The sequence below is a fragment of the Neofelis nebulosa genome, chromosome X (assembly GCF_028018385.1).
Source record: "Neofelis nebulosa isolate mNeoNeb1 chromosome X, mNeoNeb1.pri, whole genome shotgun sequence".
NCBI classification, from domain to species: domain Eukaryota; kingdom Metazoa; phylum Chordata; class Mammalia; order Carnivora; family Felidae; genus Neofelis; species Neofelis nebulosa.
The window spans coordinates 15,711,503-15,737,673 of record NC_080800.1 but is presented as its reverse complement, the minus strand read 5'-3'; the positions used below and the strand labels follow the sequence as shown (position 1 = coordinate 15,737,673).

Sequence of the window (26,171 nt, the reverse complement as noted above, 5' to 3'; positions counted from 1 at the left end):
CTTGACCCAGCTAGCTCTTCCTGATCCCTTGCACTTGAGCTGTTCAGAAGCTCATTCAAAGCTGCCTCAAGTTTCCTTTGAGCAGTTAAACTGCTTGCCACTCAGTGGCCTGCAATCCTTCATGGGAAATTTTTATTTGCTGTTGTTTTTACAGACAGGACTTTATGGGATATGTTAATGCAGCCAGAAGAACCTGACCAGGTTTCCAAGCAGCAGGCAGAAAGATGGTCTGGAAGAAGAATAACGGAATCAAAGTACTAGGTTAAGAACAAAACTGTCACAAAATAGGAGTGTTCTCATATTCTCCTTTCTGCACCTTTGGGTCAAGACTGCTAACTCCAGCAAAATTTAACTCCTTGAATTCCTCAGCTAGTGGAAGGGAAACCAGATGCTTGATGCATTTATTAGAATATCTGATGTATCATTCTATAAATAAGATATTCTAATATAAATATTAGAATATCTGTTGTATCATTCTATAAATAAATAAATAAGTTAAGGGGAGCGATAGAGGCAGGTACGCTGTGGGGCCTGGAAATGTGTGCAGGGGCGATAGTAAACAGATGTTACGAAATCCAGCCTGTGCCAGAGAGGCCACAAGCTTGTTCCAGAACCTACAGCAGTCACCTCATCTTTAGCCCCTGGACTCCAGCTTTGTTATTGCTTTGGTGGAGGGACATGTGTCCCCAGGAGGGCAGCGTGGGTTCCTTGTCTCTGCCGTAATCGCCAGCATCCTTTTCTTTGTGTCTTCTGTTTATGTATACCGTTCGATCTTGCCAGAAATAATTTATGTATTTATATAGCCATTCTTTAAAGTTTATTTATTTGAGAGAGAGAGAGAGAGACCGTGTGAGCAGGAGAGGGGCAGAAAGAGAAGGGGAGAGAGGATCCCAAGCAGGCTGTGTACTGTCAGCACAGAGCCTGATGCAGGGCTTGAACTCATGAACCGTGAGATCATGACCTGAGCCAAAATCAAGAGTCAGATGCTTAAACGACTGACGTGCCCCTATGTAGCCATTCTTTAGTAGGTGTTTGTCAAGAGTAGGAAAATGATGACCCAAAAGCATGTTGCAAAATAAGGGTATCTTTGTGGTAAGGGTATCTTTGTGGTAATCATTTTCCTGGAAGTGAAGAGAAGCATGAATCTTGTGAACTGACAGGAGTCATCTGGTCCAAACTCTTTATTTTAGAGAGGAGGAAGAAAGAAAGAAAGGCCAGGGCCCAGAATATAACAGCTGATCAGTAAGAGATCTGGGACCACAACTCCCCAGTTTTAGCAAAGTGCTCTGGATACACTAGATTTTTTTTTTTAATGTTTGTTTAATTTTGAGAGACACCAAGAGAGCGTGACTAGGGGAGGGGCAGAGAGAGAGGGAGACACAGAATCTGAAGCAGGCTCCAGGCTCAGAGCCCCGATGCAGGGCTTGAACCCACAAACTGTGAGATCATGACCTGAGCCAAAGTCAGGTCACTTAACCCACTGAGCCACCCAGGCACCCCTGGGAACACTAGTTTAATGATGTCATGGCATAATCCATGAATCTCTGCCCAGAAAGCTTCCTCTTCTTTTTCGTTTGCCTGAGGGATAGCCAAAAGAATCCTTGGGCCTCTTGAACTGTAGAGCCATCCTTTTATATGTTCTCCTTTGTCATCTGTGATGAGAGCATTAGGTGGTAGTTGAGTATCGAAGCCATTTTCCTAATACATACTTTTTATACCAAAAGACCAGTTGCAATTTTTTTTCTGAGAAATGTACTATCTCCTTATATTCTGAGTAGTGGCCTTGCCAATAATACATGTTTTCCTTTGTGTGTGTGTGTGTGTGTGTGTGTGTGTGTGTGTGTGTGTGGATTTTTGACAGATAGGCAGAGTATGTGAGAGTGGGGGAAGGTGGGTGGGGGGACAGAGGATCCTAAGTGGGCTCTGTGCTGATAGCAGAGAGCCCAGTGGGGGGTTGGAATTCACAAACCTACAAGATCATGACCTGAGTCTGATGCAGGGCTTGAACTCACGAACCGTGAGATGATGACCTGAGCTGAAGTCAGGTGCTTAACTGACTGAGCCACCGGGTCCCCCTACACGTTTTCCTTTTGAAAAGCATTTATTCAGAGTACTTAAACCACCTCCATCAGTCCTCCCCCTGGTCTTCTTGGGCCTAAGGTATCTTCCTTTTCTGTCCAGTTCCTGCTTTGGTTTCCTCCCTTTTGTCCCCCTCTCACCCCCGCCCCAATTAATGACTTCTGTGTCAGGGGAGGCCTTTGTACTAAAGAAGGAGACCGCTCATGAGGGGTGTGTAAAGTTAACAAGTGATGGAAAATACATTCACACATGTGATACATTACACACACACACACACACACACACACACACACACATACACAGTTTGAGAAATATTTCAAAACCACTCTGCTGTTTACAACCCATGAAACTGTGGAATGCACTGCTGTGGAAAAAATGAGGATAATGGAAATTAATAAGATGGGATTTTTAAAATTTCAATTCCAGTTACCATAGAGTGTAATATTAGTTTCAGGTGTACAATACAGTGATTGGACACTTCCATGCATCACCCTGTCCTCATCACAAGTGCACTCCTTAATCCCCATCACCTGTTTCGCCCATCCCTCCACTCCTCCCCTCTGGTAACCATCAGTTTGCTCCCTATAGTTAGGAGTCTGTTTCTTAGTTGGTCCTCTCTCCATTTTTTTTCTTTGCTCATTAGCTGAATTACGGAAGCAGCCTAAGTGTCCATCGATAGATGAATGGGTAAACAAATGTAGTATATATGTACAACGGAATATTATTCAGCCACAACAAAGAATGAAGTCTTGTCATTTGCAATGACATGGATGGATGTAGAGAGTATAATGCCAAGTGAAATAAGTCAGAGAAAGACAAATACCATATGGTTTCACTCATATGTGAAATGAGATGGTTTTAAGAATTAAGTTAGAATTTTTTTTTTTTTAAGAGAGAGAGGGAAAGAGGCAGAGGGAGACAGAGAGAGAGCATCCCAAGCAGGCTCCATGCTCAGTGTGGAGCCCAACACAGGGCTGGATCCCATGACTCTAGGATCACGACCTGAGCCGAAATCAAGAGTTGAACGCTCAACTGACTGAGCCACCCAGGCGCCCCTTAAATAAGAATATCTTTAAAAACTTAGCACACAGTGCCTGGCACATAGAAGATGCTGAGTGAATGTGAATTGCCCTTCTATTTCCTGACAGAATCCCAACCACCAGTGTTCTATTATCTTCCATGATGGTATTTCAGGAAGGCTTCTTAAGAGCTAAAATCTAGAAAGCCATTTGGAGTAAAATGTGAAAGTTAGTTCATAGCTTCTGAGTTCTTGTGAGTAGGACTCCTTAATGGAGAAACTTCGCCTAAGAGTTAGGGAAATGGTCCCATGTGACCTGGGTCCTGCCTTGCCTCCTGTCCCGTTCCTGGTTCACTGCCCTGTCACCACCCTCACCTGCCTTCATTTCTTAAGAGAGGCAGGCTGTTCTCCTCATGGGTGCTTCCTCTGTCTGGAATGCTCATTGCTTGCCTCACTGAATCTGATGATCCTTCAGGGTCTAGTTAAATGTCCCTTTCTAAATGATTGGTGTTGCAAAGAGTACCATAGCTAAAAACAATGTCCCTGCTGTTAGTCATTCTCATAGCACCTGCTCTCTTCCTTCATAGCACGCACATTTCTGTGTTTACTTGTTAATATTTATTCTCCCTCCCACTAGGCTAAATCTGAGGGGGGCAGGAGCCACAGTATACTAGGCCATTGCCTCCCCTGTGCCTAATAACATTGTGCCACCCACAGAGTAAGTACTCAGTAAGTATTTGTTGAGTGGGTGAATGAATGAATGACTCAGTGATCACCTGTGGCCTACAGTTGGAGAAGATCCATATGGTGATAACTGGGTGCTACAGTTAAGGGCTTGGTGTAGTAGTAGGCAAACCTGTTGAACTTTATATGTGTGAAAATAAACATATCTAAGTCATATGTGTTCGGTGTACACAGAAAAATATAAAGCAGAATTACTGGCAATGCCACCCTTAAAGTAGGGCATGGTCCAAAGCACGGAATCCCAGAAAAGTGAAGGACTGCATAGGCCAGGTCACGGTCAGCAGTGATGGAAGTTTTCCTGGTGCGGGATCCAAGGTGTCTGTTCAAATGGGATTTGATATAGACTCAGAGGGGAATTGGTCTTTATCACCAAGGAAACCTGTGCCTTCTTAGTGGTGGTGGCTTGTGTATTGGTCAGGGTTAGGGTAACTGCTATAACAAGTAGCATATCAATTTCAGTCTTAACATGATGAATGTTTGTTTTCACTTACGAATCATTCCAGTGTGGATGTATCCTGGTTGGGCAATCTCTTCTCCAGGTGATTGAAAATTCAGTCTCCTTCCATCTTGGTGCTCTGCCCTCTCTTCGATCCTCTGCTCTCCTTTCACCAGGTGATAAGAGAGACCATGCTGAATTGCCAAGGATGTTTTGTGTGGGGTGTGTGTGTTGTAACAGCTTTATTGAGATATAATTTGCATTCTCTATAGTTCACCCATTTAAAGAGTACAAGCCATTGATTTTTAGTATATTCACAAAGTTGTGCAACCGTCACAGTAATCAGTTTTAGAATATTTTCATCATTTGTCCCCCCCAAATCCTGAACCCATTATCAGCCACCATCCCCCTTCCACCCCCTAGCTCCCCTTCCCCGCCCTAAACAACCACTGTTATATTTTGGCAGTCCATTAGCAGTCACTCCGTGTTCCCCCACCTCAGCTGCTAGCCCGAGAAAACCACTCATCTCTTTTTGTCTCTCTGGATTTGCCTATTCTGGACACTTCATATAAATGGAATCCTATAATACGTGATCTTTTCTGGGTGACTTCTTTCACTTAGCATAATTTTGTCAAGGTTCATTCATGTTGTAGCATATATCAGTACTAAATTACTTCCTGTGGCTGAAAAATACTCCATTGCACTGATAGACCCCGTTTCATCTATTCATTTATCAGTTGATGGACATTAGGGTGGTTTCCACTTTTGACTGTACCAGGGAGTTTTGTATGAGCCTGGTCAGGAAGTGATGTTTGTTACTTGTTAGCATATGTCATTGGCCGAAGTTCAGTCTCATGGGCCAACCTAATTGCAAGAGAAGTGGGGAAATGTGGTCTGGCTGAGGGCCAGACCCATAATAATAAATGGGTTTTAGTGAACACATCCTAGTTACCACTGCAGCTTGTAAACAAGAAGAGTTTAACTGGATCCATCCATGTGGAGATCCCTGAGAGTCTGTCAGAAGAACCAAGAGTGCAGCAAGAATATTCTTCACCTCCTGTTGCCTTTGTGAAAATGGGAGAGCCAGCCTTCGAAGTGCCTTATTCGAAATTATGGCCTGCCAGTCCACTGTAAAAATGTTTTTCTTAAAAATGTTTCTTTTGAGGGGCACCTGGGTGGCTCAGTCATTTAAGCGTCCAACTTTTGGTTTCAGCTCAGCACACGATCTCGTGGTTTCGTGGGTTTGAGCCCCACACCGGGCTCTGCACTGACAGCATGGAGCCTGCTTGGGATTCTCTGTCTCCCTGTCTCTCTGCCCCTACCCCACTCACACTGTCTCTGTGCCTCAAAATAAATAAACTTAAAACAAATGTTTATTTTGAGAGAGACTATGCATGTGTGAAAGCAGGGAATGGGCAGAGAGAGAGAATCCCAAGCAGGCTCCGTGCTGACAGTGCAGAGCCCGACGCAGGGCTCAAGCTCACGAACCATGAGATCATGACCTGAGCCGAAATCAAGAGACAGACACTTACCCAACGGAGTCACCCAGGCACCCCAAGCCCAACCTTTATAGATGTTGCTTGGTGGTCCCAGGGGACTGGAAAAGGTGGTGATGATGGAGGCAAGGATAGGATGATTTAATAGTGGTTCTGCCCTGATGTAAGAAAACAACCATTCTGGTTCATGCATTTCTTTGGTTCTGGGCATTGTTCACACTCAAACACAGGTTGCCTGTAACTGTTCCCTTCTCCGTATGTAAATACGAGGCATCTGGCCAGACAAAGGCACCTGCTTCCTTGTGGCAGGTGTATATCTGTCAAGATCCAATCAGGAAACAAATCTCTAAGTATTTAAAGTAGAGGAAATGTAATACATGGAATTGGTTACACAGGTGATGGAAGAGCTGAGAAGCCAAACAGGGAACTGAGGCCACTCAGAAATGAACATGTACAGGAAGCTGCTACCATCCCTCCTTTGGCTGGATGGATACAGGAAAGAGGTGATGTGACCAGAATCTAGGAGCCAGGATCACTTGAAACCATTACACGCCAGCCTTTTGGGAGGTAGATCTATAGAAGAGATGCAGTTGTTTCTAGAGCCACCACAGGAAACACAGACAAAAAAGGGGAGAAAGTATTATGGCTACTTCATTCTTCCGCTCCTCCAGATACTTGTCCACCATCGTCTTCCACTGGCTGCTCATTGCTGGTAATCAGCTGACCAGGAAGCCCAGAAGCATCCTGGAGGAGCCCGCTCCCCTGTGATGCAGAGCAGAGCAGGTGAAAGAGGGGTGTATCTGAAGGCAAACAGACCACTGATTGGCCCAGCAGGACACTTACCTTTCAGAGACATTGATGGGTTCTATGTATTTTTAGAGCCAGCTTTATTAAGGTATAAGGTAGAACTTCCGTACAGTAAAATGCACCCATTTAAAGTGCACAGTTTGATGACTTTAGCCAAACAAATAGTCTCATATAACTATTACCACGATCAACAGACACAGCGTTTTATCCCACAAAGTTTCCTTTTGCCCTTGTCCACTCTCCTCCCATACCCATCCAGCCCCGTTTGGATAATGGCATTTGGCCCATATTCCAGGTCACTGATCCTGTGTTTCAGAGGGCCCAAATCTGGTCTATGGCCGTACCACCCTGAACACACCCGATCTTATCCGTGTCCAGATCTGATGCTGTGTTCATTCAGTGTTGTTTTTTTTTTTTTTAACTTTTTAGTTTTAGGACTTCTATTCGTTTTTTTTTTTTTTTGAGAGTTTCCATTTCTGTCACAAAATATCTTATTTCTTCACAGATACATGCTTTATGTATACATATATATATTTAAACATTTTGTAATAGTTTTTTTAAGTTTATTTTGAGAGAGAGTGTGAGTGGGGAGGGGCAAAGAGGGAGGGAAAGGGAGAATCCCAAGCAGCCTCCGCACTGCCAGCGCAGAGCCCAATGTGGGGCTCAATCTCCTGAATCGTGAAATCGTGACCTGTGCCGAAATCAAGAGTTGGACACTTAACCAACTGAGCCACCCAGGTGCCCATGTTTATAATAGTTTTAAAGTTACTGTCAATTTCTGGGTCTGGTTCTATTGATTATGTTTTATCTTGATCGTGGGTCACATTTTCTTCTGTGCACATCTCAGTTTTATTTTAGACATTTTATCTAAAAGAACAGTGGGGAAAAAACAAAACAGTGGAGACTGAAGTATAATTTCAGTTTGTTTTGTTTATTACCTTGATTATCTGAGCCCTGTCTTAGGTCTGGCAATTAACATATATGACTGATTTTTTTCATATTTCTCCTAGAGAGTAGCTGGGTTGGGACTGGACTCAATTCTAATCAGTTTACTTGCAGTTAGCCTGACCTCCCACCTCTTGTCTGTCTGCTACCTTTCTGATCTTGTCAGTATTTGAGCATGGAAGACTTTGAGTTGCTGTTTGTGTAATTTTTGAATTCAGTTTTCACAGTGACCCACATCTGAGTGCTATGATAATGCGTGTGATCTCTTTTTTACTTTGAGCCTCCCCTTCATCACAGCTTTCTTGGAAAAATTTAGTGGGCAAGTGTGCTGCAAGGGAGTTCTTACACTCAGCGATTAGTTTTCGCCTGGGGACCCTTCCATATTCCGTTCTTTCCCATCAGCCCATGCTGTTGTGCACAACTTTGCTCATTTTCTCTTTGTCCCTGTGCAGTTTCTCTATCAAAGGCTCCCTCTTCGATTTGTCAGTACCTAGAGCAGGCACCCCAGTGAGGATGCTGTCATGGCTCTTTGCTCAGCTCTGAAAGCATTTTTTTCCTGTGGAATTAATCAAGGAAGTTCTTCCTCCTCTTCAGTAGTTTATATATTGTCTAGGTTTTTATTGTTACTGTGAGAGTGGAAGTCCTTTCACAGTCTTCCACTCCTAATTGGAAGCAGGAGTGTCTTCAGAGGTTTTTGGTGGGCAGCCTGAGACAGAGTTTGTCCTAGAAAGGACACTGGTCTAAGTGAGACATTTTGCTTGTTAATTCTGAGTGTTTGTGTAGAAAAAAAGATTTTTTGGAAGTCTGCCTCCTACCCTATGAGCTTTCTCTTACAGACACACAGTACAGAAAAGACAGGCAGGCAGGATGCTTAGTGACCAATGAAAGCTCTGGCAGACCTGTAGTTCCCCGTTGCCTGGTGAAGTAAGCAAAGTCGAACATACTTTGCACATGAAGAACTGAGGCCCAGAAAGGGTAAGCAACTTGGCTCAAAATTCACATGGGTAGTAAATGGTATAAAAATAACCAGAATCTAGCTGTATAGGATTCCCAGTCCAATGTTCTGTTTTTACTCTGTGTGTTTTATTGCATAAATAAGAAATACACTTATATATTTTGGGAAGAACCTGGGGGAAAAAAACGTTTAAAGAAACTGTCCCTTGTGATTCTAATCTCTAGTCCCACTCATGTTCCAGAAGTAATCTGTCTCATCAGTTTGGTGTATATCCTTTCAGTTCTGTGAATTTACATACTATTCAATATGTCATACTGCAGGGTTTTTACAATACAGGAGATGCTCTGTAATTAAAAAAAAAAAATGTTTCTTTTTAAAGAGGGGGGAGGGGCAGAGAGAGATGAGAACAGAGGATCCAAAGCAGGATCTGCACTGACAGCAGAGAGCCCAGTGCAGGGCTCGAACTCCTGAACCGTGAGATCGTGACCTGAGCCAAATTCAGACACTTAACTGACCAAGCCACCCAGGCGCCCCTGTAATTTTCTTTGTTCACTTAACAGTCAATGGATGGGGATCTTTTCATGTCACTACATTTAGTCTTGCTCAGTTTGTCATCCATTTAACAGACAACTTAACAGATACTTATTGAGCACCTACTTATGTGCTAGATTGAGTTCTAAGCCTTGGGGCATAGCAGTAAACAAACCAGACAGAAAAGTCCCTTCCTCTTGGAGCTTACATTCTTAATGGGGAGACACCATACAAACTAAGTAAAATTATTAAAACAGGTTAGGGTGGTAGGGAGGTTGGTGGGGCAGGTTACAATTATGAGCTGAGTGCTCAGAGAAGACTTGACTTACTAGAGAGTGACATGGGAAAAAATGTGAGATGAGGGAACATACCATGCAAATATATTGGGGAAGAACATTCCAGCCAGAGGGATCAGCACGTGCAACGGCAGGGATGCTTGTGCAACTGGAACAGAGGACCCCTACTCTGTGAAACAACCGGGAGCCAGGTCTTACAGACTCTTGTAGGCCACTGAAAGAAAATTGGCAATGGCTCTGCGATGGGAGCCTCTGGAAGGGTGTTTTGTTGTTTTTTGTTTTGAGATATAATTGATATATAACGTATTAGTTTCAGGTGTATAACATCATGATTTGATGTATGTACATTTTGTGTAATGATCACCACAGGAAGTCTTACTAACATCCATCACCACACATAATTGTGAATATTTTTCTTGTGAGGAAAACCTTTAAGATCTCTCTTAGGAACTTTTTTAAAATTTCTTTTGTTAAAAAAAATTTTTTTAACATTTATTTCTGAGAGACAGAGCACGAGCAGGGGAGGGGTAAAGAGCGAGGGAGACACAGAATCTGAAGCAGGCTCCAGGCTCTGTGCTGACAGCTCAGAGTGGGGAACTACCATATGATAGTGGGGCTTAAACTCCCGAGTGGTGAGATCATGACCTGAGCTGAAATCGGACACTTAACCAACTGAGCCACCCAGGAGCCCCAGAAACTTTCAAATATACAATACAGTATTGGCTGCAGTCACCATGCTATGTATTACATCCCCAAGACGCATGTATTTTGTAACTGAAAGTTTATACCTTTTGACCCCCTTCACCCATTTCACCCACATCCCACCCCCCACCTTTGGCAGCAACCAGTCTGTCTGTCTTCTGTATCTGTGAGCTTGGTTGAGGTTGGTTTGGTTGCTTTTTTCAGACTCTGCGTATAGGTGAGATCATACAGTATTTGTCTTTCTCTGACTTGTTTCATTCAGCACAATGCCCTCAGGGTCCATGCATGCGGTTGCAAATGGCAAGATTCCTTTTTATGACTGAATAATACTCCACTGTGTATGTATATCACATTCTGGTTATCTGTTGGACACTTAGGTGGCTTCTAGGTCTTTGCTATTGTAAATGCAGTGAACATGGGAGTGCAGATATCCTTTAGAGTTAGTGTTTTTGTTTCCTTTAGATAAATACCCAAAAATGGAATTGCTGGATCATATGGTAGTTCCATTTTTAATTTTTTCAAGAGTCTCCATACTGTTTTCCACAGCACCTGCATCAATTTGCATCCCACCCACAGTGCATGAGGATTCCCTTTTATCCATATCCTCACCAACACTTCTTTCTTTCTTTTTTTTTTTTTAATATATCTTAGCCATTCCGACAGGTGCGAGGTGATTGTTGTGGTTTTGAATTGCATTTTCCTGATGATGAGTGGTATCAAACATCTTTTCCTGTGTCTGCCTGCTGTCTTTACCATTGGCCGTCTTGATGCCTTCTTTGGAAAAATGTTTCTTCAGGTCCTCTGCCCATTTTTTAATCAGACTTTTTTTGCTCTTGAGTTGTATGAACTCTTTATATCTTTTTGATATTAACCCCTTGTCAGATATATGATTGGCATTTGCGTGGACGGTTTTGAGTAGTGGAGTGACATGACGTGACTCAGTGTTTAGGAGGATCACTCTGACTCCCATGTTGAGAATAGATTGTAGAGGGTGAGGGTGAAAGCAGGAAATGATGGTTATTTGGGTCAGGGTAGTAGCAGTGGTGGGCATGAGGTGTAGCCCATTTTTGGATGTGGCTTAAAATAAAAGCTAACAGAATGATTTGATCGAATGAAAGATACTAGCGATATGAAGCATGACTCCAAAGTTTTTGGCATGAAAAACAGGAGGAACGGACTGGCCATTCTTAAATAAGATGGAGAAGAATAGCTTTGATGGGACAATCAGCAGTTAAGTTTTGGACACATCAAGTTTGAGGTATTAGACATGCAAGTGAGATGCTAGGAAGATAGTTGGATATGGAGTTCAGGGGAGAGTTCTGGGCTGGAGATAGTAATTTGGGAGTCATCAAGATATAGATGTTTGGAAAAGCAGGACAGTAGATGATATACCAAGGGATCTAGTGTAGTTACAGATAAGAAACATCCAAGGGTTATGCTTAAGGACTCTCCAGTGTTAAAAGACTAGGGAGATGAATAGGAACCAGAAAATTAGACTCAAGTAGAAGGAAAATGAGAGTATGGTGACCTGCAAGCCGAATGAAGAAGGTAACCCAAAGAGGAAGGAGTACTCAGCTATCAAATGCGGCTGGTAGGTCAGATAAGACAAGGGCTTAGAAGCGGTCACTGGGACTTAGCAGTGATGCAGACCTACAGAACATCCAGGGTAAGACACACTAATGCCTGGATCCCATCTCCAGAGACTGATGTAACTGGTCTCAAGTGCAACCTGAACACCAAGGTTTTTGAAGTTTCCCAGGTGATTCTAATGTGCAAGCCAACGTTGCGACCCCACTGTCTTAGTTCATATCTTTTTCTTAATTTGTGAAATGACCTTATCGTCAGAAACATATGTTGCCAGACTGATTGAACACAGGAGATTTTATCTGTAGACTTGTTCGTGGATACTTTGGGATCTGAAAATGATAAGCATATCTGAAAACTGATCATTAACAACTAAAGAGATTAGCTGTTTAGCACCTGTCCTAAAGTGGCTTTTAAGCTGAAAATCGCCTTGCTTTTCATTTTTTGCAAATATTTGATTTTTTATTTTTGTTTTTTTTAGTCCCCAAAAGACCTTTTGTTTTTAGTAACAAGGGTAAGTTTCAAGTTAATGAAAAAAATTTAAGGGAAACATTGCTGTAAATGGTCCAAAGAAAACCAAATGAACCCAAACTCAGATCGATAATGAAGCATTTAGAAGAGTTAAGTAAATTCTTTTCAGAATCCTGAAAATTTCACACCTCAAAAGTTGGCTCATAGCAGATGTAAAAATGTTGTACCTCATTAAAGTTTTAGTCTTTTTTCATTTTCCTGCCACTGACTGTAGAAATTATTTCAATGCTGTAGTAAAATTGAGTTGGGTTGGTAGCTCTTCACTCTTTAAAATGGGAAGGAATCGTGAGTGGGCTGTTGGTTAAGAGATCTGTTTTGCAGGCTGATAATTGGATTCTATGGACAAAGAGAGTACAGATCAAATCTCTGAGAACAAGATCAGGCTGGAAAATAGGAAAAATCAAAGTTGCAATACAGGCCTAATTACTGCAGGTTTCCAGAAGAATGCCAAGTGTCTAGATTAGCCCTTCTCAACCCGGGTTGGGTTCCACAGAGAATTAAACCCTAATGCCCTAAGGCATCCATTGTATCAATCGAATGAACTCTCTTAAGTATCCAGAATGGGGCTACCTATGTACCATACTTGGGAGAATGGAGAAAATAGTTACTCAGATAATCAAATAATTTTCTCTGGAGCCTAATTCACTAGCAGAACCCCCATTGAGAAAAGCTGTTTGACGTACTAATCTGTTGTCTTGAATGATGCAGAGTTTTATGACTTACAGGTCCTCAGGAAAGAAAGCATAAAAGAGCCTGTTGTCGAATTGCCAAGAAATTAAAAAGAATAATCTCTTTATTATTTATTAGAATAGTTATTAGTAAAACATGCACAGGAACACCTTGTGCAAATCCCAGCAGTGATTTTTTTGAACAGTTTAATGTGTATCCTTCCAGACTTTGTGCATGTGAACATAAGTGGAAATAATATTTACTGCAAAGAATGGGATCATGGCATTCATTTAGTTCAGCAATGTTTTTTCCATGAACTGTTATGGAAATTCTTCTATATAATTACATACAGACCTGCCTCTTTCTGAGGGTTGCATGATACTCCATGGTTTGGTTGTTACAAACTGTATTTTATCATTTGACATTTATCATATGTCATCAGAGGACATTTGGGTTATCTTCAGTTTTTCACTGTTAGGAGCAATGCCATAATAAACATCTCGGTTCAAAAATTCTTGAATATATATATATATATATATATATATATGTTTTTCTGTTTCCAGATTATAGAAGCAGAATGGAGTCAGGATGCATACCTTTTACTTTTTGGTTTTATTAATAGAAATTTCTTTTTTTAAATGAAATTTATTATCAAATTGGTTTCCATACAACACCCAGTGCTCATCCCAACAGGTGCCCTCCTCAGTACCCATCACCCATCCACCCCTCCCTCCAACCCCCCATAAACCCTCAGTTTGTTCTCAGTTTTTTAGAGTCTCTTATGTTTTGACTCCCTCCCTCTCTAGCCTTTTTTTTTTTCTTCCCCTCCCCCAGGGCCTTCTGTTAAGTTTCTCAGGATCCACATAGGAGTGAAAACATGGTGTCTGTCTTTCTCTGTATGACTTATTTCACTTAGCATAACACTCTCCAGTTCCATCCACGTTGCTACAAAAGGCCATATTTCATTCTTTCTCACTGCCACGTAGTATTCCATTGTGTATATAAACCACAATTTCTTTATCCATTCCTCAGTTGATGGACATTTAGGCTCTTTACATAATTTGGCTATTGTCGAGAGTGCTGCTCTAAACATTGGGGTACAAGTGCCCCTATGCATCAGCACTCCTATATCCCTTGGGTAAATTCCTAGCAGTGCTATTGCTGGGTCATAAGGTAGATCTATTTATAATTTTTTGAGGAACCTCCACACTGTTTTCCAGAGCGGCTGCACCAGTTTGCATTCCCACCAGCAATGCAAGAGGTTTCCTGTTTCTCCACATCCCCTCCAGCATCTATAGTCTCCTGATTTGTTTATTTTAGCCACTCTGACTGGCGTGAGGTGGTATCTGAGTGTGGTTTTGATTTGTATTTCCCTGATGAGGAGCGACGTGGAGCATCTTTTCATGTGCCTGTTGGCCATCCGGATGTCTTCTTTAGAGAAGTGTCTATTCATGTTTTCTGCCCATTTCTTCACTGGATTATTTGTTTTTCGGGTGTGGAGTTTGATGAGCTCTTTATAGATTTTGGATACTAGCCCTTTGTCCAATATGTCATTTGCAAATATCTTTTCCCATTCCGTAGGTTGCCTTTTAGTTTTGTTGATTGTTTCCTTTGCAGTGCAGAAGCTTTTTATCTTCATGAGGTCCCAATAGTTCATTTTTGCTTTTAATTCCCTTGCCTTTGCGGATGTGTCAAGTAGGAAATTGCTGTGGCTGAGGTCGGAGAGGTGTTTTCCTGGTTTCTCCTGCTTTTGATGGTTTCCTGTCTCACATTCAGGTCCTTCATCCATTTTGAGTTTATTTTTGTGAATGGTGTAAGAAAGTGGTCTAGTTTCATTCTTCTGCATGTTGCTGTCCAGCTCTCCCAGCACCATTTGTTAAAGAGACTTGTTTTTTTTTTTCCGTTGGATATTCTTTCCTGCTTTGTCAAAGATTAGCTGGCCATACTTTTGTGGGTTTAATTCTGGGGTTTCTATTCTATTCCATTGGTCTGTGTGTCTGTTTTTGTGTCAATACCATGCTGTCTTGATGATTACAGCTTTGTAGTAGAGGCTAAAGTCTGGGATTGTGATGCCTCCTGCTTTGGTCTTCTTCTTCAAAATTACTTTGGCTATTCGGGGTCTTTTGTGGTTCCCCACAAATTTTAGGATTGCTTGTTCTAGCTTCGAGAAGAATGCTGGTGCAATTTTGACTGGGATTGCATTGAATGTATTAATAGAAATTTCAAACACAGTCAAAAGTAGGAAATAATATAGTGAACCCCCATGTACCCCTTTTCCACTCTTCAGTAATGATCCCTGCATGGCCATTTTTGTTTCCTGCTCACCCCATCCACTCTGTCTTACCCCAACACCAGATTTATTATGAAGCAAAGACATACCATTTTATCCAGAGATATTTCTGTATTGTCTGAGGGACAGTTTGACAAAACATGGTCATGATTGTGTTATACCTAAGGATAAACAATAATTCCTCAGTATCAATGCTCAGATTTTCCCAGGTACCTCTCTGTCTTTACCTTTTGTGTTTAGAGTGGGGTTTTTTGAGTCATGGTCCAAACAAGGTCTATACATGGCATTTGGTTGAGATGATTCTTAAGTCTTTTTTAATATATTTTTTAATATTTGTTTATTTTGAGAGAGGGAGGGAGTGCACAAGTGGGGGAGGGGCAGAGAGAGAGAGAGAGAGAGAGAGGGAGAGAGAGAATACCAAGCAGGCTCCACACTGTTGGCATAGAACCCAGCGCGGTGCTCAGTCCCACAAACCATGAGATCATAACCTGAGCCGAAATCAAGAGTCGGACACTCAACTCACTGAGCCACACAGGCGCCCCAAGTCTTTTTTAGTATATAGGTTTCCCCTTATCTTATTTTTTCTTTTCCATGTTAATTACTTGGCAAGGAAGCATTTGTCTGATAGCAGTTCCAAAGTTGTGGATTTTGTAATAGTATCCCTGTGGTGTGATTTATTAAGTTCCTCTGTCCCTTTTTCTCCTTGCAACTTGGTAGTTAGATTTGGAGCCTTAGTTCAAATTCTGGTTTCATTTTTTTTCCTGGAAAGAATACTTCATAGTTGATTGTGTACTTTGTTTTTTCTTTTTTTGTGATGTTAATGGCCGTTGACGATCATTGCCTGGATCCATTGTTTCATTAGGGGTTACAAAAATAGTGATACTTGAATTTTATAATTAATTCCTGAGTTACTAGCACAAATACTTTCTAAAGAGACATTTCGTCTCATCAATGACTTGGTTACCCCCAGTGTACAACTCATCTGGGAAAAGGAGACTGCTTAATTTTTGCTTTGATGATTTTCAAAAATAATGAGACGGTTCCTTAGCGTTCTCCAAGGGTGACCCCTGAAGTTGTGTCAGACGATTATGAAATCATCATTTTAATATAGTTGATATGTTTCAATTCTTTTTTATAGTTATTATTCTTTTTAATGCTCATACTGTCCCTTCTTTGGCCAAAAACTGATTCTTGTTAGTTCCTGAGTCTTTCTGATATGAACTTAGTAGTTTCTTTGAGTCTTTGTATTAAGATGTTCCAGGACCATCTTAGACGTATCTGGAATCTGCCATTCCTCCACGAAGTCCTGGTTCCTTGTAGGAAGAGGTGCTTTTACAGACCCCAGTCAGGGTTTGGAGGGTCTCATTGCTACTGAGTTGCTCATCGTTTTGGTCCTTTTCGGTAGACAGAGCTAGGAACACCACTGGATAACTTTATATTGATGTTTCAATTCAAATTTAGGACTGTAGGATTTTTACTGAATTCCTTTGATTTTGTGTATGTCTTACCCTGAAAAATCTGGTTCCTAATGATATCAACATCGTCATTTGTTGTATTCTATACTACATGATGTTTTCACATTACCAGTTCCTGTATTATTGCTAACAATATGATCACCAGAAAGTATTTAAGATTTCTTTGCATTTATATTTTTTCCTTAAGTTATATCCTCTTAGGAAAATACAAAGTGCTGTGCTTTAAAAATCATGTGAACCAGTTTGTCTTTTGTAGGTAAGCCACCAATTGCTTGCAGGGGGTCATTTGTTTGGTTCCAGCCACAAATTCAAATTGTGTTTATTGGCAAATGGTGTTTTTAGGGAACAATGTAAATTTTTTTTAAATTCATTTTCTTTTATAATTTGGTAAAAAAAAAAAAAAACAAAAACCTTACAGTTTCCAAGTCACATCCCAAGAAGTGAATTTGGATTCCTGTCCTCTTCAGCACGTTTTCTCCCTCCACCTGTTGGTAGCCAGTTTTATTACCTTTTGGTTTATCCTTCCATTTTGAGCAAATAAAAACAGGTAAATATTCACATCTCTGCTTTGCCTAAATAAAAAGGTAGCACTGTGTGCACAGTATTCAGTGCCTTGTTTTCTGGTCTTAACACTAAATTCTAGGGATCACTCCATAGCAGTATTACATAGAAATTGTTTCTTTATACAAATGTTTAACGTATTGTAATATGAATACGAACATCATTAGCCAGAGTTGATTTAATCAGGCTCTGCAACTGATGGGCATTTGCTTCCAAACCTTCACAGGAGCCCTTAATATTTCACAACCACAAACTCGGGTTATTTTGTGGCAAAGATTATTTTAACAATGATCGAAGGAATCCATTAGCTTTGTGTGAAATGAAATTTTTACCATATAAGTTAGTAAGAGAGAAGACTGTGATTTGTGAATATAGAAACAATTTTCTAAATTTTCTTTTCCAGTGGACAGGAAAACAGGAATTGCTGGGGTCTTCTCCTGTTTGAGGATGGCAAGGTAGAGAAATGCCAAAACACATTTCTAAATTTCTCTTGGCTTTCTGAACTGGGGGGCCCTGCCAGTTTTCCAAAAGAACCTTTTGTCAAAGCACGTCATTCTCATGATTCAGGCGTAGCTTCCACAATCCTTGCTGTCCATCCAGCTATAGAAGCTGCCATGTTATTTTGTGTGTCTTCCCAAACACATCAGTCTGCATCTGCTGTCATCCACAGTCTGGATCTCAGTGAGAGAAGGGACCAAGTAGCAACTGTGACAGCGTGAGATTTACTGGTGTGGGTCTGAAGCGCTTGTTACATTTGAACATGAAAAAGTGAATTCTTATTTGGCTTTTGTTTCCTGCTAAAGCGCAGCATCCCTACGCCAGCCCTTGCCAGAACGAGCGCACATATGCTCCCATGTCTTGCTTCAGACATGAGTGATCTTACCATACAAATCTTTCAGGAGAAACAGTGCGGGTGACCGTGAGAAGGCTCTGCAGGTCATGCTCCAGGTTCTGCAGAGCTGTGACCGCCCGGCCCCCGACATGTTCTGCCTGTGTGGGAGGATCTACAAGGACATCTTCTTGGATTCGGACTGCAAAGATGGCACCAGCCGAGACCGCGCCATTGAGTGGTAAACCCTCCATCCTAGTGGGTAGCGTGTGCATCTCTGCAAAGAACAGAACTGCAGAGGCTAAGGATCCAGGTCTTTTCCGTGTGTGTGTGTGTGTGTGTGTGTGTGTGTGTGCACGCGCGCGCCTGCCTACTGACGGTGGGGAGAAACAAAAAGTCATACATGTGGTTTGGGAATTTTCCAGATTCCTTTTTCTGAAAGGGACCGTTAAAAACTGCGTTTTGTACTGGTGACATTATTCCCACAAGTTCACTCATTTATAGGGGCAAGAAAGAGGCTCACCAGGCTCCTCCCCAGCTGCTCCTTCCCTGCTACTTCATCCAGAACTGTGTTCCACTGCCACTAGCGCATTATCTTCTCAGTTCTGCCTGCCTGCCTTCTTCCTTCCTTCTTTCCTGCCTTCCTTTTTTCTTTCCTTCTTCCTCCCTTCCTTTTATCCTTCCTTCCTGCTTTTCTTTGTTCATTTAACAAAAGTTTATTGAGGGTTTACTGTATGCCAGAAACTTTTCTAGATGGTGGGGATAAAGACACAGCAGCAGACATAGACACGAATTCCCGCCTTCACGGACCTTGCATTGCTGGTAAGGGAAGTCAGACAGAGACAGACAGAAAAATAGGATGTCACCTGTTGATGAGGGCTCTAGGGACAAGTTCATCAGGGAATCTGAGGAGGCTTGGGAGGAGTCGCCTGCAGTTTCAGGCAGGGTCATCAGTGAAGGTGAGTAAAGTTGTGAGGGTGGTGAGATGAGCCTTGCTGAGAACTGTGGAGAAAGTGTTCTGGGAGGAAGGGCCAGCAGAGGCAGAGACCAGGAGGAGGAAGTTTGCTCCACGTGATCAAGGCCAGTGAGGCATGAGCCAGGGGAGAGTGGCAGGAAATGGGAGAGAAGAACTTTTTATTGTGAGTGAGATGATAAAATACCAGAGCACTCTGAGCAGAGCCGTGACGAGATCCTACATGCTTTTTTACCAGCGCCTTCTCACTGTTTTGCAAAGAATACGTTTCAGGGGGTGTATCAGTTATCATTTGCTGCCTAACAAATCCAAAAGTTAGTGGCTTAAAACAGCGATTTATAATTTTTCCTGATTCTGTGGATTGGCCAGGCAGCCACCCTGCTGGTTCCAGTCCTAAAGTGCTGGTCTCACTCGGAAAAATGAGCTCAGCTGGAGGCTCAGGAGGGGTGGAAGGTTCAAGATGGCCTCACACACGTTTGGCAACTGGCGTTGGGTCTTGGTGGTTCACCTGCATTCTCTGCTTGTGGTTCTCATCCTGGCAGACCAGCTTGGTGGGCGGCATTCTGAGAGAATGAAGGTGGAAGCTGCGAGGCTTAGGCTCCGGAACTCACACAGCGTCAGTTCTGCCTCACACCCTGGCTCACACCATAAGCAGGTCACATGGTTACCCCCAATAGACTCCAGCTGTGGATGGGAGAAGTGACAAAGGCACACGTGTCGTGGGATGGGAGGGATTTGTGGCTATTAAATAATCTGCCACAGGGGCAAGAGCAGAAGTGGGGAACAGGAGACGGCTGCGGTAAATCAGGGAAGGGCTGATGGTGGCTTGAGCCCAGGCGGTGGTGATGATAATGAGATGTCAGAACCTGGACATAATTCCAAGGCGGAGCCAACAGCTTGCCTCACCCATTTCTGTCGCGAGAGCTCTTGCCGCTCCACTCCTAGTTCTCACTGCTTCCCCTTGCCCTCTCCCCTCCCTTGTTCTCCTTCCATACATGTTGCCGGCTGTGTCATCTCCCCTCTTCTCTCTACCCACTGTCCCCCGGGGTGATCCCACTCACTCCCACACCATGGAACCGTTAGCCGATCTCCAGCCTAACCTGCGTCCTAAGCTTTGGCCCCACGTCAGCCCCCGTTTGCCCATCTGTCCCACCCAGAGGTGGTGCCGCTATGTAAGATGCAGTGTATCCAGGCTGAAATCCTCACCTCTCCACAAGGGATGGCTTCCAACGTCTTGCTTTCTCACTACCATTCTTCGGCCTCCTACACATAGACTTTTTTTTTTTTTTTAACATCTGGTAATGTTCACTCATTTACCTCCCCATATGGTCAGTTCCCCATCGCAGCCCTTCTCTGTATCTTGCCTCACTTCCTGCCAGTCTTTACTCATCACCACCACCGTGGTCAGTGCCACTTTTTTTTTACTTTCTTGCCAGGAGTGTTCTAACAGTATTCCAAGTAGGCTCTGTGCTTGGTGTCTCTAAAGTCTATCCTTGTAGATTGAACCACTATGCCTTATTCCTCCTAAAGCTCCAAGACCCACCATGGCTCTCCACTTCCTATTAAATAAAAACTCAAACTTCTTAGAATACCAGTCTAGGTGCTCTGCAAACTTTCTCCAACCCACCCTGAGCCCCATTGCCCACTACCTGATACATGGCCCACTAAACTGAAGTTTCTTAGGAGTTTTGCAGACTCTCATCTCTGTTCCTGCCATTCTCTCTGTTGGAGGTTTCCTTTCCAAATCTCTGTCATTGCACATCTTTCCATCTTTGTGCCATATCTCGAGTTTCTAGGGGTGGCCCCACTTCTGTGAGCCCCTGTAGACATGGGTTTGTGTAGTTTTAGGATACTTACCACATTCAAGTTTGTGTTTTCCCTAATTGCACTAGCTGTGTGTAGATCTTATTACCTCTACCATAGTATAGTTTCTTGGAGGGCAGGGACCTTATTTTATTCGTAATTGCGCCTGATGTACTGTATGGTAGGAGTCGCTCAAGGTGCTAAGGAGCAATTAATATTGGGTAGAGCCAAAATAGGAAGCTGTGTTCCCATCACAGTGGCCAAGAATTCAGCCCTCAGGTAAGGAAATGACTGCCTGTGGCTCCTTCACCAAAGTCCTAGGAGCCCTTCTCCATCCACTTCATAAGGCAGTGGTTATAGGAACAAACGAAGCTTAGTCTCTGGTATGGTGAGACCTTGGGGTTATCTTACCCAGGGCCTCAGGTACTAATGTGGAACATGGGCACAGGGAGGCAGGGGGCTGGTAAGAGGCAAACCTGGGACTGCAGTCCTGATTCCCAGTTCAAGTCTTACCCTAAGCTGCCCCTAAGCTGGGACTGTTGGATTTATGGATAAGAGGCATAGAGAAGTCACCCTCCCTGCACTCTTCCTTTTGATAGTAAAAGTGGAAAAAAAAAAAATCAAATACCATAGGACATAATGAGGGAGGGGGAAGGTTTTTCAATTTTATTGGAATTTTATTGGGTAGGGTTGGAATGACTTCCTTAGTGTCCTCTGGTTCACCAGAGCATACTTGTATTATTAGCCCCAAAGTTCATAAAACTGAATTGTAATCGACTTTAAATGATAGGTTCTCCCTTCCACAATTAGTATTTTGTTGGTGTTTAACTCTCTTGTTGTCACACGAGTGATCAAATTCCTCCTGGTTTACAAGTCTTTGGTATGAACTGTGCCACTTAACAACATTTTAGTGTTGTTACTTCGTGGATCAAATTCTTTGTTCCCAACCATGATATTTCTACTCGCTCATGGAAGGGAAAGAAGCTTTTTATGTATAGAAAAAAAGAATAAGAGAATTAAAATGGCACTCTTTAAACTTCAGGTGTAAAAATGCTACTCTCTATTTTGCATGTTGTTCTTTACCCCAGGGTGACAGATCCCTGCTCTTCTGTCACGCTGTGCCACTACTCTCGGAGCAATCTGGGGGCCAGGATCCTGCCGGTACTGCTTCGTACGTGAAAAAAAATGACTCCATTTTGTGATAGAAGCAAACAAACACCCTGCAGAGTAATTGCCTACAATTGATGGAATTTTCGCCTAATAAAGAATGCTCAATGTACAAATGGAGTCTAACTTTTAAAGTGTGATTTGGGCATCAAATTGTGGTCTACTTTGGGGGATAGGGTTATAAAAAGGTTTTAAATTTCTTCTGTGCACTTTAAAATAATTTCCTTATTTTATACAGTGATCATGGTTTTCTCATCAAAAAGTATAAAACTGATGAAGAAAAATTTTTAACTCCTTAGTGTTAATATTATGACATTTTCAAGAAGCTGTTTGAGTGCTTGGATGTAGCTGTTTGTAAAGAGGGAGGGGATCTGGAAAACAACCAATTAGTTGGTCAAAAAAAAAAAAGTTCATGAGAAGGTGGGCTTGTGCCATTATTTATAACTTTTTGCTTCTACCATAATAAGAGTCGGGCGGTTCTGTACTGGCAGGTATCGCAGAGGATTTGCACTCCAGTCATCTCTCTATTCAGGAATTAACCTGGCAATTTTGCTGATAGTTGCAGGACAGCAATTTGAAACTTCCATGGAACTAAGGAAAATAGGTAAAGTTATTTTTGATAGCCGATGTTAATGTGCTTTGGTAACACAAATTCAGCATTAAAAGTTACTAGCATTTCGTTCAAATAACTAGCATTTTGTTTCAAAAGGAACAATGACTCTCTGATAGCCTGCCTGAGATGGTAGCCAACATAAAATGGGTACTTTTTCCTCTAGCTAAAGGCTTGCATAATGTGATAGAAACTAGAAATATTTTTCATAACTTCATGTAAAATTCAAATTCTTAAGGTGTCCGGCTAAACAGTTTATTGGGAAGAAAAGGGAGCTTGGAGAAAATGAACAATTACTGGGATGTGGGTCAGTTCTTCAACGTCAGCATGTTGGCCAATGATGTCGGGAAGGCTGTCCAGGCGGCAGAGAGGTTGTTCAAACTGAAACCTCCAGTCTGGTGAGTCATGTCTGTGTGTGGCCTTCACTTCTCTCAATATCTGATATCGTTCTGAAGGGTTTTCTCCAGAGAGGAGAGGGATAAATGCAAAAGACAATAACGATTGCCGTGTTTCTCCTTCTGACTTCTTCATTAAAGCAAAGTTAGGGCACGAAGAACAGCTCTGAAGGCTCACTTGGTTTTATGTGACAGGAAGGAACGACAGACAGATGGGCACGTACATGCACAGAATACGTCCCTACGCACTCTGTCTCCAAGAGGATGCTCTCAATCTTAGTACTTTCTTCAGGTCGTCATCTCGGTCCCCAAGAACAAAACCTTCCTCAGCACTAGTACGTATTTGTGAGAAAGCAGGTAGTAGAGCTAAAAGCACACCCACAAAGTGATGTGCATCACGCATGAAAACTGGAACTAAATGACCAAGATATGGTCAAGAAAATGGAGTCAGAGCAGTGGCCCTAGCTTAGCCCATCATGTCGCCATGAAAATGGCAAGAAAGAACACTGGGAGGCATGGACTTGCGTTCATGGTTTATCCTAGGATAAGAAAAGCCCATTGCAGGGTATATTTTCCTCTCTCAGTGGTTCTCAAACTTCGGCAGGTATCAGAATCAGCTGTGTTGATTACAACACAGATAGCTGGGCCCGCCCTTAGGCTGTCTGGTTCCAAAGGTCTAGGGTGGGACCTGAGAATTTGTATTTACAAATGACAATCTGATGCTGCTCCTCTGGGGAACCACACTTGGAGAACCACTGTTCTGTGTGGTCTTTTAATTAATCTGGGTTTGGTATGTGACTCAGAGCAAGGTCTGTGAGAGGTGGGCAATAACTGATTTGCCAATAGACATGAAGCTCCGTTAGAATCGTCACTATGTCATTGACTCCTGTGGTCTCAAAATAGATGCTTGTTAGATATTTGTGTAATTAATAAATGTATGATGGATTTTCCCTGAAATATCAACAGTGGTGATCTCAAGGAGGTGGCCTAATAAGAAGTTTTAAATCTTTTTTCCTTATCTCTGTTTTTCTGATTTGTCTAAAATGCATTTGGATTACACGCATCATGTAAAATTTTTTACTTTTAATGACCCGTGTTCATCTGTCCCGTTATTTCCCAGTTCACGGGGCCAATCTGGACTCCCAGGGGTCGGAATCTCTTCAGTTATTTTTAGTTGGACCCTTTTTCTTCCCAATCTGAAGGACCTAAATTTGATCCCCGAACTATATCAGCCTGTTCAAATTTTTCTGAGGCTGAGCCAATAGGGATTCAGGCAGAGTCTCCAGCCTTCCTGGAGTGGTTGCTGTTGCCAGAATTCTACTTTTAAAGTGCATTGCTGCACCTGAGCTAGACAGAGCCGACTCCAGGGAGGCGGCAGCCAAGCCTTGAATACGTTCTAATTACATTAGTACCTACACTGACTTACAGCGTTGGGACCTGATATTGTAGGTCCGAGACCACCCTGAGCTTCATGATTCACTAGAAAGACTCACAGAACTCAGGAAGGCTGTCGTACTCATGGCTAAGGTTTATTACAATAAAATTACACAGATTGAAATCAGCAAAGGCAAAAGGCACGTAGGACAGAGGCCAGGAGAGAGTAGGTACAAGCTTCTAGTTGTCCTCACCCAGTGGAGTGACATGGACAGTGCTTACTTCTAGCAACAATGTATGGCAACATGTACAAAGTATTGACAACCAGGGAAGCTCACCAAGTCTCGGTGTTCAGGGTCTTATGGGGGTTCAGTCATGTAAGCATGGAGCACCCATGTAGTTGACCTTAGTCACTGAGTCCCCAGCCTCTGTAGAGATGGCACTGATACAGCATGGCCCAAGGCCCCAGGTAAACAAAAACACTCTTATCAGGCTGGATGTCCCAAGGGCTTAGAGGCAACGTCCCAGAAGCCAGTCAAGAGCCAGACCTTCCTTGGAATGTGTAGAGTTTGGAGGACCCAGGCCTCCTGAATTAATCCTTCACTGCATGGTACTCAAGCAAGTCAGTCAGAGTCTAGCCGTGTGGCTTCCCGGAGCAGCCCCAGACTTTATCCTCAAAGAGCAACCTAGTAGTCCAGTGCTTTCAGTCCTTCAGTGCTCCATCCCCATTCACTACCGGTGGTGATGTGACCACCACTGCCCAACAGCTATGTTTCAGAAACCTCAGTTGGCCTGAAGACAGTAAAGAAGTGGGGAGATTGAAGACCTCGTAACTTCAAAATCTGCCTGGTCAGAGCTAATAAAAAAAATTCGATGAGTTTCACATTTGTGATTGTCTGGGGTCAAGGAGGAGAAGAGAGGGATGGGAGGAAAATGGCATGTCTATAGAAGGGAAGCATGACCCTTGTGACTGTGAAAATGTTTTCTATCTTAACTGTGTCCGTGTTGGTATTCTGCTTGTGATGATGTTCTAGAATTTTATAAGCTGTCATCCTTGGTATAAACCAGGCCCAAGGTTACATGGGATCTCTGTATTATTTCTTACAAGTATACGTAAATCTACAATTACCTGAAAATAGAAAGGTTGATTTAAAAAAGACTGTGAGTTTGAAATTTTGTCATTTTGTAATTGCTTTGAATTTCAAACTACATTGTTATTAAGGTAGTTGTTAGAAAATGTCTGCCAGTGTCTACATTTGGAATACCATTAGCCCAATGTTGGTAAAAAGCCATAATGTATGATTTTGTTGGACCAACTTATTTTGCCCGGTGTTCGGGCTTCTTTTGATTAAGTGTGTGGCTGCCAAATGATGAAGAAGCACTCACTACACACTGTGAATTTAAGTAAATTAAGCTTTTGGGGAACCTCTTTTAAAGGGAGTAGAATTGAATTCCATTTATTGAAGGATCTAATTTATTGGTGCTTGTGATTTTTCCAGGTACCTCCGATCATTAGTTCAGAACTTGTTACTAATTCAGCGCTTCAGGAAACCCATTATTGAACATTCACCCAGGCAAGAACGGCTTAACTTCTGGCTAGATATAATATTTGAGGCAACAAATGAAGTTGCTAATGGACTCAGATTTCCAGTAAGTCATGCTAAATCCATTTCTTTCAGATAGAGCCAAAGAAACTGGGGATTGGTGCTGTCTAATTATTGAATACTCTGAAAGGGAGAAAACCTTAGAGTTGTTGAAAATGTGAAGATACCCATCAGTCTTTGGTAGAATCAGCCAGGGATAGATCAGCTCACTAGAACAAGTTGGCTCTGCCCTCTAACATGGTGGTTCTTGACAGAATCATTTTGTCTCCCGGGGGACATCTGGCAATATCTGGAGAC

The 26,171-nt window shown here is 42.4% G+C and overlaps 1 protein-coding gene across 5 annotated transcripts in view; it reads left to right on the top strand.

Annotated features, from left to right (window-relative positions):
• Positions 1–26,171, top strand: part of MAP3K15 (mitogen-activated protein kinase kinase kinase 15) — a 124,319-nt gene that overhangs the window by 51,066 nt on the left and 47,082 nt on the right. For all 5 annotated transcript variants that reach the window (XM_058714329.1, XM_058714332.1, XM_058714328.1 and 2 more), the window contains exons 7-10: positions 18,019–18,189; positions 22,383–22,495; positions 22,740–22,899; positions 25,770–25,920. In XM_058714329.1, the coding sequence (XP_058570312.1) occupies positions 18,019–18,189; positions 22,383–22,495; positions 22,740–22,899; positions 25,770–25,920 (595 nt within the window). The remainder of the gene's footprint in view (positions 1–18,018; positions 18,190–22,382; positions 22,496–22,739; positions 22,900–25,769; positions 25,921–26,171) is intronic.